This window comes from Dermochelys coriacea, chromosome 7, assembly GCF_009764565.3.
Source record: "Dermochelys coriacea isolate rDerCor1 chromosome 7, rDerCor1.pri.v4, whole genome shotgun sequence".
NCBI lineage: Eukaryota > Metazoa > Chordata > Testudines > Dermochelyidae > Dermochelys > Dermochelys coriacea.
Window position 1 is genome coordinate 67,749,451 of NC_050074.1, and position 13,239 is coordinate 67,762,689.

General features: G+C 43.2%; 1 protein-coding gene across 1 annotated transcript in view; it reads left to right on the forward strand.

The window, feature by feature from the left end:
• LOC119858670 (L-threonine dehydratase catabolic TdcB-like) overlaps positions 1 to 5,323 on the forward strand; it is a 96,350-nt gene extending 91,027 nt beyond the window's left edge. Inside the window, exon 11 of the mRNA XM_043518801.1 lies at positions 5,027 to 5,323. Within this exon, the coding sequence (XP_043374736.1) occupies positions 5,027 to 5,125 (99 nt within the window). The 3' untranslated portion in view covers positions 5,126 to 5,323. The remainder of the gene's footprint in view (positions 1 to 5,026) is intronic.
• Positions 5,324 to 13,239: the final 7,916 nt, after the last annotated feature.

The window sequence follows — 13,239 nt, forward strand, 5'->3', positions numbered from 1 at the left end:
TTGATCAGCAGGGCCCGTGGACCCCCTGGAGTGCCCTAACGGACCCCTGGGGGTTCATGGACTCCAGTTTGAGAAACGCTGCCCTAAAAGACCCCCTCAGTCTCCAGTTACTTGTGGGCCTATTGTACGCCCAAAACAGGCCACCTGGACCCATAGATAGGAGTCTGTCTTTATATTACCCGATACAGAGGATGGAAGTATAGGTGGCTGGTTTAACAGTCCTAGGGAATCAAGTAACTTGCAGTGACTTGCCCATAATTTAAAAAAAAAAAAAATCTAGCTAAAATAGTCAGACTCACAAGAAACATGGAAACATTGCTACCCATGAGTTCTAGACTGCCGGCAAAGCTAGGTGTTCTGTCTGATCCTAAGGACTGCAGGAGCAGGCTCTATGAGTGCCAACAGATCTGTAGCAGCACTTGAGGAAGAAGGGTCTTCTAACGTTGACTAGCTGGCTAATCTTGGAAGGAAGGTGGCAGCTTCCATGCAACAATACTGCAGGGCATCAGACCTTTCTGTTGTAGGACAGTTTAACTTTACAGTAAATCAAAAGCTACTCCAAACTATAGGTGTGATTCCCTTGCTTGTGTCCACACACGAGCCCCAACTATAATTGAGCTTGCAGGAGCATAAATAGCAGTATAGCCACAGTAGCAGTATAGCCACAGCAGAAATAAGGTTGAACTGTGCCAAAAATCAACCTGCCTGAAACCAGTGGGTATGTACTTGGCACGGCTCAGTCATGTCTAGACTTAGGCACCCAGCCTCTATTGAGAGTCAGTGGGAGTTGGGTGCCTAACTTGCCCTCATGACTTAGGAAATTCCCCAGCTGTATAACACTGAAAATTGCCCTGCACTTGTGTAAGCCAGGTCTACAGCAGGATTTTGCACCAGTGCATCTAGAATCCCACTGTAGACAAGGCCTTGCTCGACCAAGCAGGGAAGTAAGTTCCCATCCATTTCTCTCCTGCCTTGCTCAGCCTTCCATGTCAGGTACAGTATGCAGCCCCAGTCTCCTGAGACTCCCCATTGTGAGCAAATGGCTCCAGCCACTTACTCACTAGCTAGAGTTGCTGGTCAAGTGTGAGAGAATATGTAAACTTGAAAGGCCACTGCAACATTTACTATTTAATAGTATGAACATAGCCATAGACCAGGGCCCCACTGTGCTAGGCACTGTACAAACACAGAACAAAGAGCTGGTTCCTGACCCAAAGAGTTCACAATCTACATAACTTCATCAGCCCGTGTTCATCCCCAGAACAAAAGGAGAGTTAAAGGAGCATTTGTAATTCTCTGACTCTCTTGCTGCTTTCCCAGGCTGATCCTGGGGTAGAGCAGTTACATGCTTTCCTGTACTCTAAGCTGAGCCACAGGGCTCAGCCTAGCTCTGGGCGGTGACTGACATCCTCAAGACAGGCCACCCTTCCCTGTTGTCTATGGGGAGAAAAAACAACATTTTAAAAAGTTACCCAGAAATTTCTATATCGTTGTTACTCACTTTAGAAAGTGACTCTCCATTCCAGAGCTCTGAAGTACCTTATAAGTACTTGACATTGTCACTGCCCTATAGCACCTCTTGCTCGCCAAGTGTAGCACTGTAAGTGCTCCCTGCCTCAGTATCTCCTACTGTCATCAATATGCTCAATGAGGCTTTACAGAGCAAACAATGCCTCTTCTGAAGGGGCTAGTTTACTAACCAAAGGCCAAATGGATATACAAGTAAACCTTCACCCCAGCATCTTATGTGAGAGTCTTAATTTATCCATTCCCAACTGCATTCAGCCCTCCCCTCTAGGATTCTCTCTGCTCAGGTCTCTTCCCTGGAGTTAGACCTCTTGGCAGAACCTGGGGAGTGTGCTTCCCCTGAGCCAGGGGGTTGCAGAGCTCCATCAATTGCAGCTCTTCTCTGGGACAGCTTGCAGTTCCTGACAGGACTTCCTGACACGGACTGGGAATTCCCTGCTCCCAGACCACCCCTTTAGGGTTCTTGGTGTTGATGAGTTCTTCTGGGAACTCCTCTCCCCAAGAGCATCCTGTCTCTAGAGCTCCGTGCTTTGAGGAGCTTCTAAGAACTTCCTGTCTCTAAGATGTATTTCCATTGAGCCTTGATAACCCTTTATTAGACTAATTAGCTGCCAACCAGCCCACTAAGGATTTAATTTCCTCCAGGTGGGTGTGAGTTGGCTTGTTTCCCCTTAAAGGAGCCTATCATAGAGAGTTTGGTCCCTGACTCCCCTGAAAGGGCCAGCCTCCATGAGAGGTATCTTTTCACAGATATCATTCTCATTCCATGAGCCCCCATTTCCTTTCCTCCTCCTTGCTTCACTGAAATTCAGTAGTTCTCGCTACTGTTGCGACCACTCCCACACTCAAACTCCCATTCCTTGGAAGCATCTTGAGAAATACACAACTGATTTATGTTCTAAAAGGGAAAAATAATAAAGCCATATTCAGACTGAGGCACATAGTTGTGGGTAATGAAGCATGATTTATTTCATGGTTTTTCATAGATTCCATGGCCAGAAGGGATCATGGTGATCATCTAGTCTGACAGGCCACAGAACTTCTCCAAAATAATTCCTAGAACACGTTGGCTAGTGGGAAACCATAATCAATAAAAACAAGCTCAGGGCTACTCGGCACAGACTGTAGCTGGGTTTTGGAGTGTCTCATCATTCAAATGGCTTTTTCAGTGTTTACTTTTATTTTAAACTTTATGCTGGGGAAGTATAAAGTGCTCAAGGGCCTGATTTTCGGAATTTCGCTGTGAACATTTTTCAGATGACAGGCTGAAAGATAATGATTTTAGTCTCACTGCTTCCTTGAAATGATCTATTCCTTATAGCCGTAATATAAACAGCATAATGGAGAGTCCTTCTCATCAGCCATACCTTCCATCTAGTGGCTGGTGACAGAGAGTAATCAATGAACCCCTGAAGGTGCTCTTAAAATGGCCACATCCAAAATGTAACATATGTTATCCATAACTTTTTTGGAGTAGCAGAGTGTATTTTTCCCCTAAACTGCTATGTGCCAGTGAGAGGACTTCTCCATTAGGTTAAATTGTGCAGTGTTGTGCAGCATCTTACAAGCTATGCAATCTAGTTCTATACAGTACATTGTAAAAGGTACTTGGTGCTCCTCATGACAGCATGTGCCATAAAAGAATGAACTATATTCGGTGTTTTTGATTTCAGATTCCCATCCAAGCCTCACCTTCCACAAAGTTTAGAGGGTGGTGGAATTAAAATCAGTATTAAACTGGAGTGGAAAGGATAGATTTTAGGATGCTTGTACAGGACTGACAGGATCCGGGGACAGCATGGATGTGAGTGGCTGGAAAAGATGAGCGAGAGGGGAGTTGAAAATGACACTGAAGTTGTGAGCGTGGGTGACTGGGAACATAGGAGAATTGTCAATATATTGGTGGAAGCGGGGGGAGAGTGGGAGGGAAAATGTGGAGTTTGGTTTAGCCATGTTAATTTGAATTAGTAGCAGAATATCCAGAAGAGATACTAAGAGATGTAGGACTGAGTGGAGGACTGGAAAGATGATAACAAACCATGTGAGCAAGTGAAATCACCCAAGGTAGTGTAGAGAAAATATTGGGTTTAGGATAGATCCCTAAAGGATGCTGACAGAAAGCAGGAGAGAGGAGAAGGGGCATCCAGTGGAGATAGTGAAGGATCCATGATAGCACAGAATCATGGAAACTTAGGGAGGAAAGTATCCAAGGGGAGTGTCATAAATATAACAGGAAGGGTAACAACCTTCCTGTATACAGTACTATAAAATCCCTCCTGGCCAAAGGCACAATATCTTTTTACCTGTAAAGGGTTAAGAAGCTCAGGTAATCTGGCTGGCACCTGACCAAAAGGAGCAATAAGGGGACAAGATACTTTCAAATCTGGGTGGGGGGGAAGGCTTATGTCTGTCTGTTCTGTGTGCTTGCCTGAGAAAGATCAAGAAAGCAAACAATCCAACGCCATTAGAATTAGCAAGTACTAGCAAGGAAATGCATTAGTTTACTTCTGTTTTGGCTTGTGATTTTCTCTGTGCTGAGGAAGGTGTATTCCTGGTTTTCTTTTTGTAACTTTAAAGTTTTTGCCCAAAGGGAAATCCTTTGTGTTTTAAATTTGATTGCCCTGTGAGATTAGCTTCCCTTCTAATTTTAGAGAGGTGCTTCTTTTTTCTTTTCTTTTCTTTTCTTTTCTTTTCTTTTCTTTTCTTTTCTTTTCTTTTCTTTTCTTTTCTTTTCAAGAGCCTGACTGATTTCTGTATTGTCCTAAGACCCAGGGGTCTGGGTCTGTGATTACTTTGTAACCAATTGGTTAGGATATTATTCTCAAGCCTCCCCAGGAAAGGGGGTGTAAGGGCTTGGGGGGATATTTTGGGGGAATAGGAACTCCAAGTTGTCCTTTCCCTGATTCTTTGTTAAATCACTTGGTGTTGGCAGCATACTCTCCAAGGGCAAAAAGTTTGTGCCTTGGGGAAGTTTTACCCTAAGCTGGTAGAAATAATCTTAAGGGGTTTTTCATGCGAGGCCCTACATCTGTAACCTAGAGTTCAGAGTGGGGAGGGAATCCTGACAAGGAGTGAGGAAGAAGCCAAGTTGATAGGCAAATCATGGGAATGAGAACAGAGAAGAGATTCGTCCAAAAGGTGGTGGTGGGTGATTTCATGGCAGTTTATTGGAAAGGGCAGGAACTATATTTTAGGGCATCCAGGGGAGAGTCAGAAGAGGAATTCAATGCCAGTGGAGTAGCCTGTAGCCAAATATTTTGGAGGTAAAGGGGAGATTGGTTGGGGAGCATGTGGGCCCGAGGGAGGACTTCAGCATTCTGTTTCTGAGGATTGGAGAAAGAATAGCATTGCTATAAGATAGGGACTACAGATTCCAGAAGCTTTTAACTTAGACTGATCATCTTGCCTTTATGAATGCATTTTATGGCTTAGTTGGAAATACCATTGTGCTCTGAGAATCTTGTCATCTGTTTAAGAATGTTCCTAATTCTTTTCCCAGGTCACCTGCATTATAGAGACTAGAGACAAAATCCACACAGCACAACTCAGAAATGCACTCCTGGAACGTTACCCGACAATGATGTGGACGGAACGGTGATAAGCAAAGCACAATGGAAAGTGCTGAGGTTCTTCAACCAACACATTACGGAAAGCTAAACTTGAGGCACTAATAACAAAATATGCATAAATCTTTCCAAACTGAACAGTTAGCAAATAGCAACAGGATCAATTGATATATTTATTTGCGCACAATTGAGTGATTGTCTGTTGAAATAAAGTAAAACTTGAAGCGTTAGATTAGCTCAGGAAAGCTTGATAGCCTCTGCTTGTATTGGAATTCATTACTAAGTTATCAAGTGGCTGTTTGGAATTTGATTGGTGTGTAGAATCCTGTGGTGTTCAATAAGTACATAGTAAGAGGACATTTTTCTTTAGTTCCTAATGCAGCTCTCTCATCACTCTTCAGATTTTGATGCCTACTGCTTTAGTAAGTAATGCATCCTCCTTCTGCTGGCTTTTCACGTATTACTACTCTGCTTATTTTATGTTTTCCAAGCCAGAGGCAGCACTTCATCTGCAGAGTCTGCCTTGGCAGTTGTACAGGTGAAATTATGTCTGCATAAAATACCTTCACTTTCATGGGCCGGGGAAGGGGGGTGAAGGTTAATGACGCACATTAAAGTGACTTTGTTGAAAGGGAAAACCCCAGTTTGCATGTTTCCTATGGGAAGATGATCATGTTTATATGGATGTGGCTCCTAAAAATGTTGTGATTATAAAAGGCTGCTTTAATGTGATTAGAGCGTGGATGTATCAAACAGGAACAAAGGGCTTCTTCTATCCTTTGGAAACTTACTACAAACAACAATATATAAAATGTTTATCTCTAAGGAGAGTATATTCCCCCTCCACAACCTCTGCACTTGAATTTTGTGATTAGAAATCAAATGATCATCATAATCTGCTCAAAACAGAATCTCATGTGACAGATTAAGTATAACATTAAGAGTTATTAAGTAGCTGTCTTATATATAAGCAAAGGCAGCTCCAGAAGAAGAGGAAGCATAAGTCTTAAGCAAATCACTAATGCAATTAAGAAGGAACACATTGAACTGAATGTCCCTGATTACCAATTGTTACATAACCATCACCAGAGAGCTATTAATAAATTAGCACCATGAGATGATGAGAGACTTTAGTTAGAGAAAGCTGGAGTCCATTACTGAGCTTAAGTATTCCAGTTGCCTCCATAGTTGGACAAGTTTCAAGTCAAGTTGAACTATAATGGCTTCAACCAAAATCATTCCACTGGTTAAAATTAAACAGAATTAACCCATTATTCCAATGTGGGCACATTTGCCTCCAGATGCTCCAGTTAGGGCTTAAATATGTAAAATTTTGTGTTTATGTGTCATATTAAGGCCTAATCCAAAGCACCCTGAAGTCATTGGGCATTCCCCAATGCAGGATTTGGATACCTTATTTAGATGCCCATGATTTATACACTATAAGTCCAATTTTGTTTGTAGGGGCTGAAGAAGGGAGTAATAGAAACCCTGTAATGACTGTATACATTTCTATATTACAATTAAAATATGGATCACCTGAGCTGAAATTTTTATCCCCCTCTAGTTGTTTGAAGAGCATTGTGATTCCCCAGAGACTTACCTCACACAGAGTTATGGGTGTAAAATTCTGTGCTGTCTTTCTAAGAGGCGCAGCACAGAACTCACAGCCTGTGGGGAGAAGGCTCTGGTGACTTACAGCTACCACTGCCCCCCTCATGATTGTGGGCGAGTCTGTGAGCTGGAAACTGACAGCATAATTGACAGCTTTGGGACTTGTGTAAGTTACAGCAGCCTAACCAGGGATGTCCTATGGACTACAGCACTGCCCAGAATCTCTACAATGTTGTGACCCCATCCCAGACATACCCCTCCCACCTCCAGCCCTGCCACCCTGTAAGTGCTCTATTCTAGGGCTGGTGAGGTGGTCCTTGGAGAGCAGACATGGAGTTGTTTCTGCAGTGTCTGTGCTGGGGGAATACAGGACTTTTAGGGCTCCCTTATGTTGCTCTGACTCTTTTATCCAGTCTAAAAGAGTGGGACTAGGGGTGAGGATCTCACCCCTGGAGTTTGACGTCAAAGTTCAGTGTTTTGTTGTTTTTCTAGAACCGTATTTATTTGCACATGAAAACTAAAGATTACTGACATACCCCAGAGTGTTCCTGTCTCTCTTTGCTGGCTGTAGAAATACATACATAGCAACAGAGTGCTTACACACTTGAATTTATTATCCTGTAAATCACAAACTATCAGCTACAGCTCCTTTTCCCTGGTCACAAGACTTCAAACCATTTAAAAAGACAGACATTAGGCCAGCTTTTTTCCTTGGAGGCGTCCCCACATGACTTCCATTGGAAGCTGAAGAGTTTGTGCACATCTAGAATTTGGGTTGTGGGATGTAAACATAAATAAGAGCCTAACTTCACCTCAGAGAGTCTGGCAAAACGCCTCTTGATTTCAGTGGAAGTTGCACATACATAGCCGAGCAGAGATTTGACCCTACAACCAAAATTTTCAGTAGCATCCACTGATTGTGTGTGTCTGAATGCTTGGATGGCCAACCTGAAACACCATGGGCCTGATTTTCAGGGGTGCTGAGCACCCCTGACTCCAGTGGAAGTCAATAGGCACTGCAGACGCTCAGCCTTCCAGAAGAAGGCTGAGCGTAAAATAAAACTGTCTAAGTGTTGTCTGTAAGTGTCTCCAAGTTATTGAATGTAGGTTGCACATAATAACATATGAGTGGTTTTATCTTGTTTTGGCTATGAATAATTGTTAACATAGAATGTTTCTCACAGTTTTTCTATCCTGGTAGTTTTTCTGATCTGTTAAAGTAATGGTTACCAGAGTTGATTTCCAGGCTACTACAGTGCTTTTTCACTGCAAAACAGTTGGCTTTTAAAACTAAGATGAAATATGTACATAGGTAAAAGTCATTCTGAATACTTAAATCAATGTATGCAACAGGAGAAGATAATAAACTTTTCTGTGCAACCAGTTGTTTTTTGTATTATGAAATACAATGGGATTGTCAATGCAATGCTAACATATATTAAATTCTCATTTAAAGGAGTATATTTAGTATGCATTGTTTTAAGTATCCTACGAGAACTTTGGTTAAAACCTATTAAAATTTGTTAGTTCCACAAATTGTGAAAACAAGCAAACATTCCATCAGAGTACATGGCACCTCAGTAGTGAAAGATTATTCACCCTCTGATGTGCTGTTAGTACTAGAACAATTTGTTAGTTACAAACTCACCTTGGATCAGAAATTCAAGGCTGGTTTTACTCAGTTGTCTTCAATGGGTGACATGAAATTCGCTTCATCTACCTAAAGCCCAATTGCAGAAGCCTTGTGAGTAAACTATGGTAGGGATGGGACATCTAAACCCATCCCCAGACAGAGAGCTGGGGCAGGGCTGCTTCTCGGGCCTATGGAATGGACATAGGGGACTCTTCTGCCATTTGTACAGAGTGATTGGGCCACTGGATCTGGGTAAATGGAGCTTGTGGCCTCACCTGCAGTGTCACCCTCCATGTGGACTTAGGTGGGATTAGCACAAAGACCCCATTAGAGCACACTGCACCACTCAGCAACCTTCTGAAGATAAATGCAGCAGAGGGCCTATGCTGGCTGTCCTCGCCTGAGTGGATTTTGTCACATGATAACTAATATCTGTACATGTTCTTAAAAAAGACAAAACAACAAGGAGTCCTTGTGGCAGAGACTAACAAATTTATTTAGTTTGTGGACTTTTGTGGGCTAGAACCCAGTTCATCAGATGCATGGAATGGAAAATACAGTAGCAGGTATAAATACACAGCACATGAAACGATGGGAGTTGCCAGCTGGTTAACTTTAAAAGATTCTAAGTTTAATAGTGAATGGCTCTAAACTCCAGTAGGTCCACTCCTGACCAAGCCTATCTTTCAGGAGTAGTCTTCTCTTTGCACAGGATAGGACAAACTCTCATTGACTTTGATGGACATTGCTTGTATCCTATGGAAGAAGACTCTGGGCCCTGGTTAAACCATTTAGAAGTAAGTGCTACTCTCAGCTTTCACCCCAAGCAGCCAAACCAAAGGTTTCTGGCCCTTCTTGTTGGCAAGATAGTCTTCAAAATCAAACCTGATTGCTGGATTTGAAAGTTTGTGTTGGCAACTTTTCTTTGAAACTGCAGCTTACCTGCAACAATGGCCCTCTTATCACCACCACGCCTCAAAGTGCTCTTTACCAGGCAAACCAAAATGGTGGCTGGCCCCTCCTCCCCAAATATTCCTCCTGCACACACACCTTGTTCCCACCTTGTGGGACAGGGAGTGGTGGAATCTTCCCCTCAGAGGAAGGTGGTGGAATCTTCCTGGTCTTCAGAGGTCTAGGGTATGGGGAGTAAGTGTCTCCAGGCACATGGGGTAAGATTTTAACTCCTGTCCTCCAGAGGGGATGACAAGTGTTAAACTCATCAGTAGCCATAGAATCATAGAATATCAGGGTTTGAAGTGACCTCAGGAGGTCATCTAGTCCAACTTCCTGCTCAAAGCAGGACCAATTCCCAATTTTTGCCCCAATCCCTAAATGGCCCCCTCAAGGATTGAACTCACAACCCTGGGTTTAGCAGGCCAATGCTCAAAACACTGAGCTATCGCTCCCCTCACTCTTGATATAAGTGTAACCTGGATCAAAAATTCTGGTAATTTCAGATCTTGTCAGTGAAAATGGCAAATCTGGATCAATTAATTAAAATAACATGCAATTCCTCAGCATTCCAGGTTTGCACTTCAAGAGATAATTTCATTGGCTCCTTTCCAGACCCCATCACCTGGGTTTTTACATTGATGACATGCAGGAGGAAACAATATTCTCACTCGCCATCTGAACAAGGGTAACTCATTGACATGAATGAGAGGGCCACTGGGAACCAAGGCAAGTACCCTTTCATGTTTACAGAAGGCTAGTCCTGGGTGGGAAGAGAGCAAGGGAAGCTGTGTACAAAGACCTAGGCTGTCTAGCCTTCCTAGCAGTGCTTTGGATCTCAAATTTGTCTGAAAGGCGTTCTGCCTGCCTGCAAAGACTTTTTGTTCCTTGAAAAGGGATTTAATTGCTCTTTCCAACAGTTAACCACCAAAGAAGCCCACTTCTGGTTTACATAAATAGTTCACTTTCCTGTACTAATGGCATTGTGCCTCCTTGAATGGCTTTCTTGCTGTCTAGGCTATTCCGTTTTAAAAAACCTCTTTTAAAATGAGCTTTGAGAATAAAGCAGTGTGGCAGACAGACATTTAAATAAAAAACCATAACCACCCAATGCTTGCCTCATTAGGGGGGGTAGCATTAATTGAGAGCAGAAGTGCTGTGAGTGAGCAGACATGTTTCTATTTCTGTTAATGGGAGAAGAATGTTACAGAGAGAGTAACAGTAATTATAGGGCCTATTTCAAAGTGTACAGCTATGCTGTAAATGGACATGTCTGCTAAATTCTACCACCAATTACACAGAGCAAAGGATGAGGGCCAGTGGTTAGCATAAGAAACCATATGACTCCTGGGTTGGACTCTTGGTTCTGCTACCGATTTGTGTGGCAAGTGAGTTAACTTCATTTACATATCATCTGCCAGCTAGGAGCATTCAGGTTCAATTAATATTTGAAAAGCCAATTTCCATTACAAGACTTGTCATGGTCACATTTGCGGCAGAGTTTTTCTATATTTGGTCTCTGCCCAGATAGTTGTTTTGTTGTTTTTTGGGAATGTGTACACATGACATTTGAATAAATGTCTTTAAGCTATTTTAATAAGCTACCAACTATAACTACCCTCCCCACATCCAAAACCCCCTGTAATTAAACTTTTTTAAGGCAGCAGCAGCAAAAAAAAAAAAGGCTGAAGTTTTAAATGAGGCCTGGAAGTACAATCCCTAAGGGGGAGAAAGTGCTTTGCTGAGTCTGGTGGGGAACAATTCCTAGAACCTGAATTACAAAATACTTCCAGCACACGTGTGTTTAAAGATGGTTGTGGCTGAAATTACTACATTTTAATTTGGTTCATTCATGCCTGTATGGACAGACAAAATCCTGTTGCTGGCATCCTATTTTACCCCCTAGGGCTCTGCACACCTGTGTGACTCATGGTTGCAGCATGGTCAGCAGTATTGCAGTTTGGTTTGTGGTCACATGGAACTTAAACACTGCAGTCGCAAAGGCCCAGCCACACCGATCACTTTTGTCTGTGCTTTTTAAAAAGGGAGTTCTGAGACACTCCTGGCAGCTAGCTTAAAGTACTCTCAGCCCCAAGGATACTGGGTGTTTAAAGGCCCTCTTTAAACCTAATGCTCCAGGCTTTCGTTGGAAAATACTATAATGCACTGTCTCATGGAGCTCAGAAGCCATTTTCCAGCACCTCAGGGTGCTGCAGTCTCCCACCAGTAGGTATTCTCTGTTTGGCAGCTTGGAAGGGAGCAGGATAGAAGCATTTGCAGGCAGTCTGAGGTAGTAGCTGCAAATGACATGGAATGAAGAGCCTTGTGTCTATCTACATTGCCAAACTGAATTGCAGGGTGTCCAGACTGGGGCCGCGAGTAACTGCATGCACTGGAGAAATAACTTGTGGCTCTCGGGACTGCCCCTTAATTGAAATCTGTGGAGGACAATACCATTTTTTGACTTTCTGTGCAGGGAGCTGGCCCCAGCCTTACAGGGTAAAATGGCTCACATAAGAGCTACCGTCCTAATGGACAAGAGAGTTGTTCTTGTGCTGTAACAGCTGTCCAAAGCCCACTGATCCCCATTCCAAAGGGGATGCTATGGCATGGTCAAGTCTACCCTGAGAGCCATTGTGTGATAACGTTTTGCTGCTATAATACCGTAAAAGAAGCCAATGTCTCGGAGCTAATGGAGTATTCTGAAAAGTGCCAGCGGCAAATCCCAAAGAGATTTAGCACCACCCAGATTGCCCAGTAGCTAGGTCTTTAAGGTGGCCTGGCTGGATATTCAGTTTCTGTCCATTGTTAGCCATCTTACTGAAGCTTTTGGTGACCACTTGATCGCTGGTTCTGATCAGACCACAGCGGTCTATTAAAGTGAGTCACAGCATTTGGGCATACAGCAACCCATGCTGCATCCTACAGAGCCCTCCGTGTTGTCTGAGCAGGCAAGGTTCAGGTTCAGACTTCGAGTATGTACACAATTTCCTTACTGTAGCTCATGGTGGGTAAACCAAGGCGAAGAGGCTGTGGGGGTGGGAGGCAGTGCACATTTACATGGGCACTCAGGAGGGCTGCTAAACTCTGAAATATGAAGTGCAATTTTCTGCATTTTTAGAAGATTTTAAGACAAAGCTTTTTAAGAAAATAAAAAGAAACCTACCCACTTTTTTTTTTTTATGTCTAGCATAACTTCCCAGGAGCAAATCATGGTCTATTAAATGCCAACAAACATACAGTTAAAAAAACCCAAGCTCTAAAAGCCACATGTCACTGTCATTAGACACAATTGAACAAAAATCAAATATAAAAAGTATTTATCTGTTTCTTGTCACCAAAGGCAGCTTATCTCCTTACTGCACATGGGAAAACTAGGCTCCCATGCCCGGTTCCCAAAGGCAGTCTGTCCTACCATGCCCTTCTCATAACATGCAAGCAAAAGACTGGCCTGATGTCAAATTTTGGCATAGTGCTGTCTATTACTCAGTCAAAACAGATGTCAAATGTATTGGGTCTCCCTGGTTTGAACTTTCTTCATGTGACCTTTGTTCCTCCTAGGTCTCTCTTTCTTGGGTCAGTTTTTCCTGCAGATTGACTTTTTCCCTGTGCTGCTCTAAAGCTCCACCCTCCCCAGTTTTCTGTCCCTCTTACCCTTCTTTCTTCTGTTTGACACATCCCTGCATTCACGTGTCCCCTGCCTCCGCCCCCATTTCTTTGCCTACCCCTTCCATATAATGTAAGCTAATTTCCATGGCTCTCCCTTTTCTGTTTTGTCTTCCTGCTCCCATAGTCTGTTATTTCCCAAGGAACCTCTGCTGTCTTGCTCTCAGCCCTTGTTGGGATTTGCAGCTCTTTTGCCTCCTCTCTCCATTTCTCATTTGTTTTGCCTCAGCACTATCAATCCATCCAGCATCTGTTTCCATCTGTCCTTTGCCTCACCCAGCT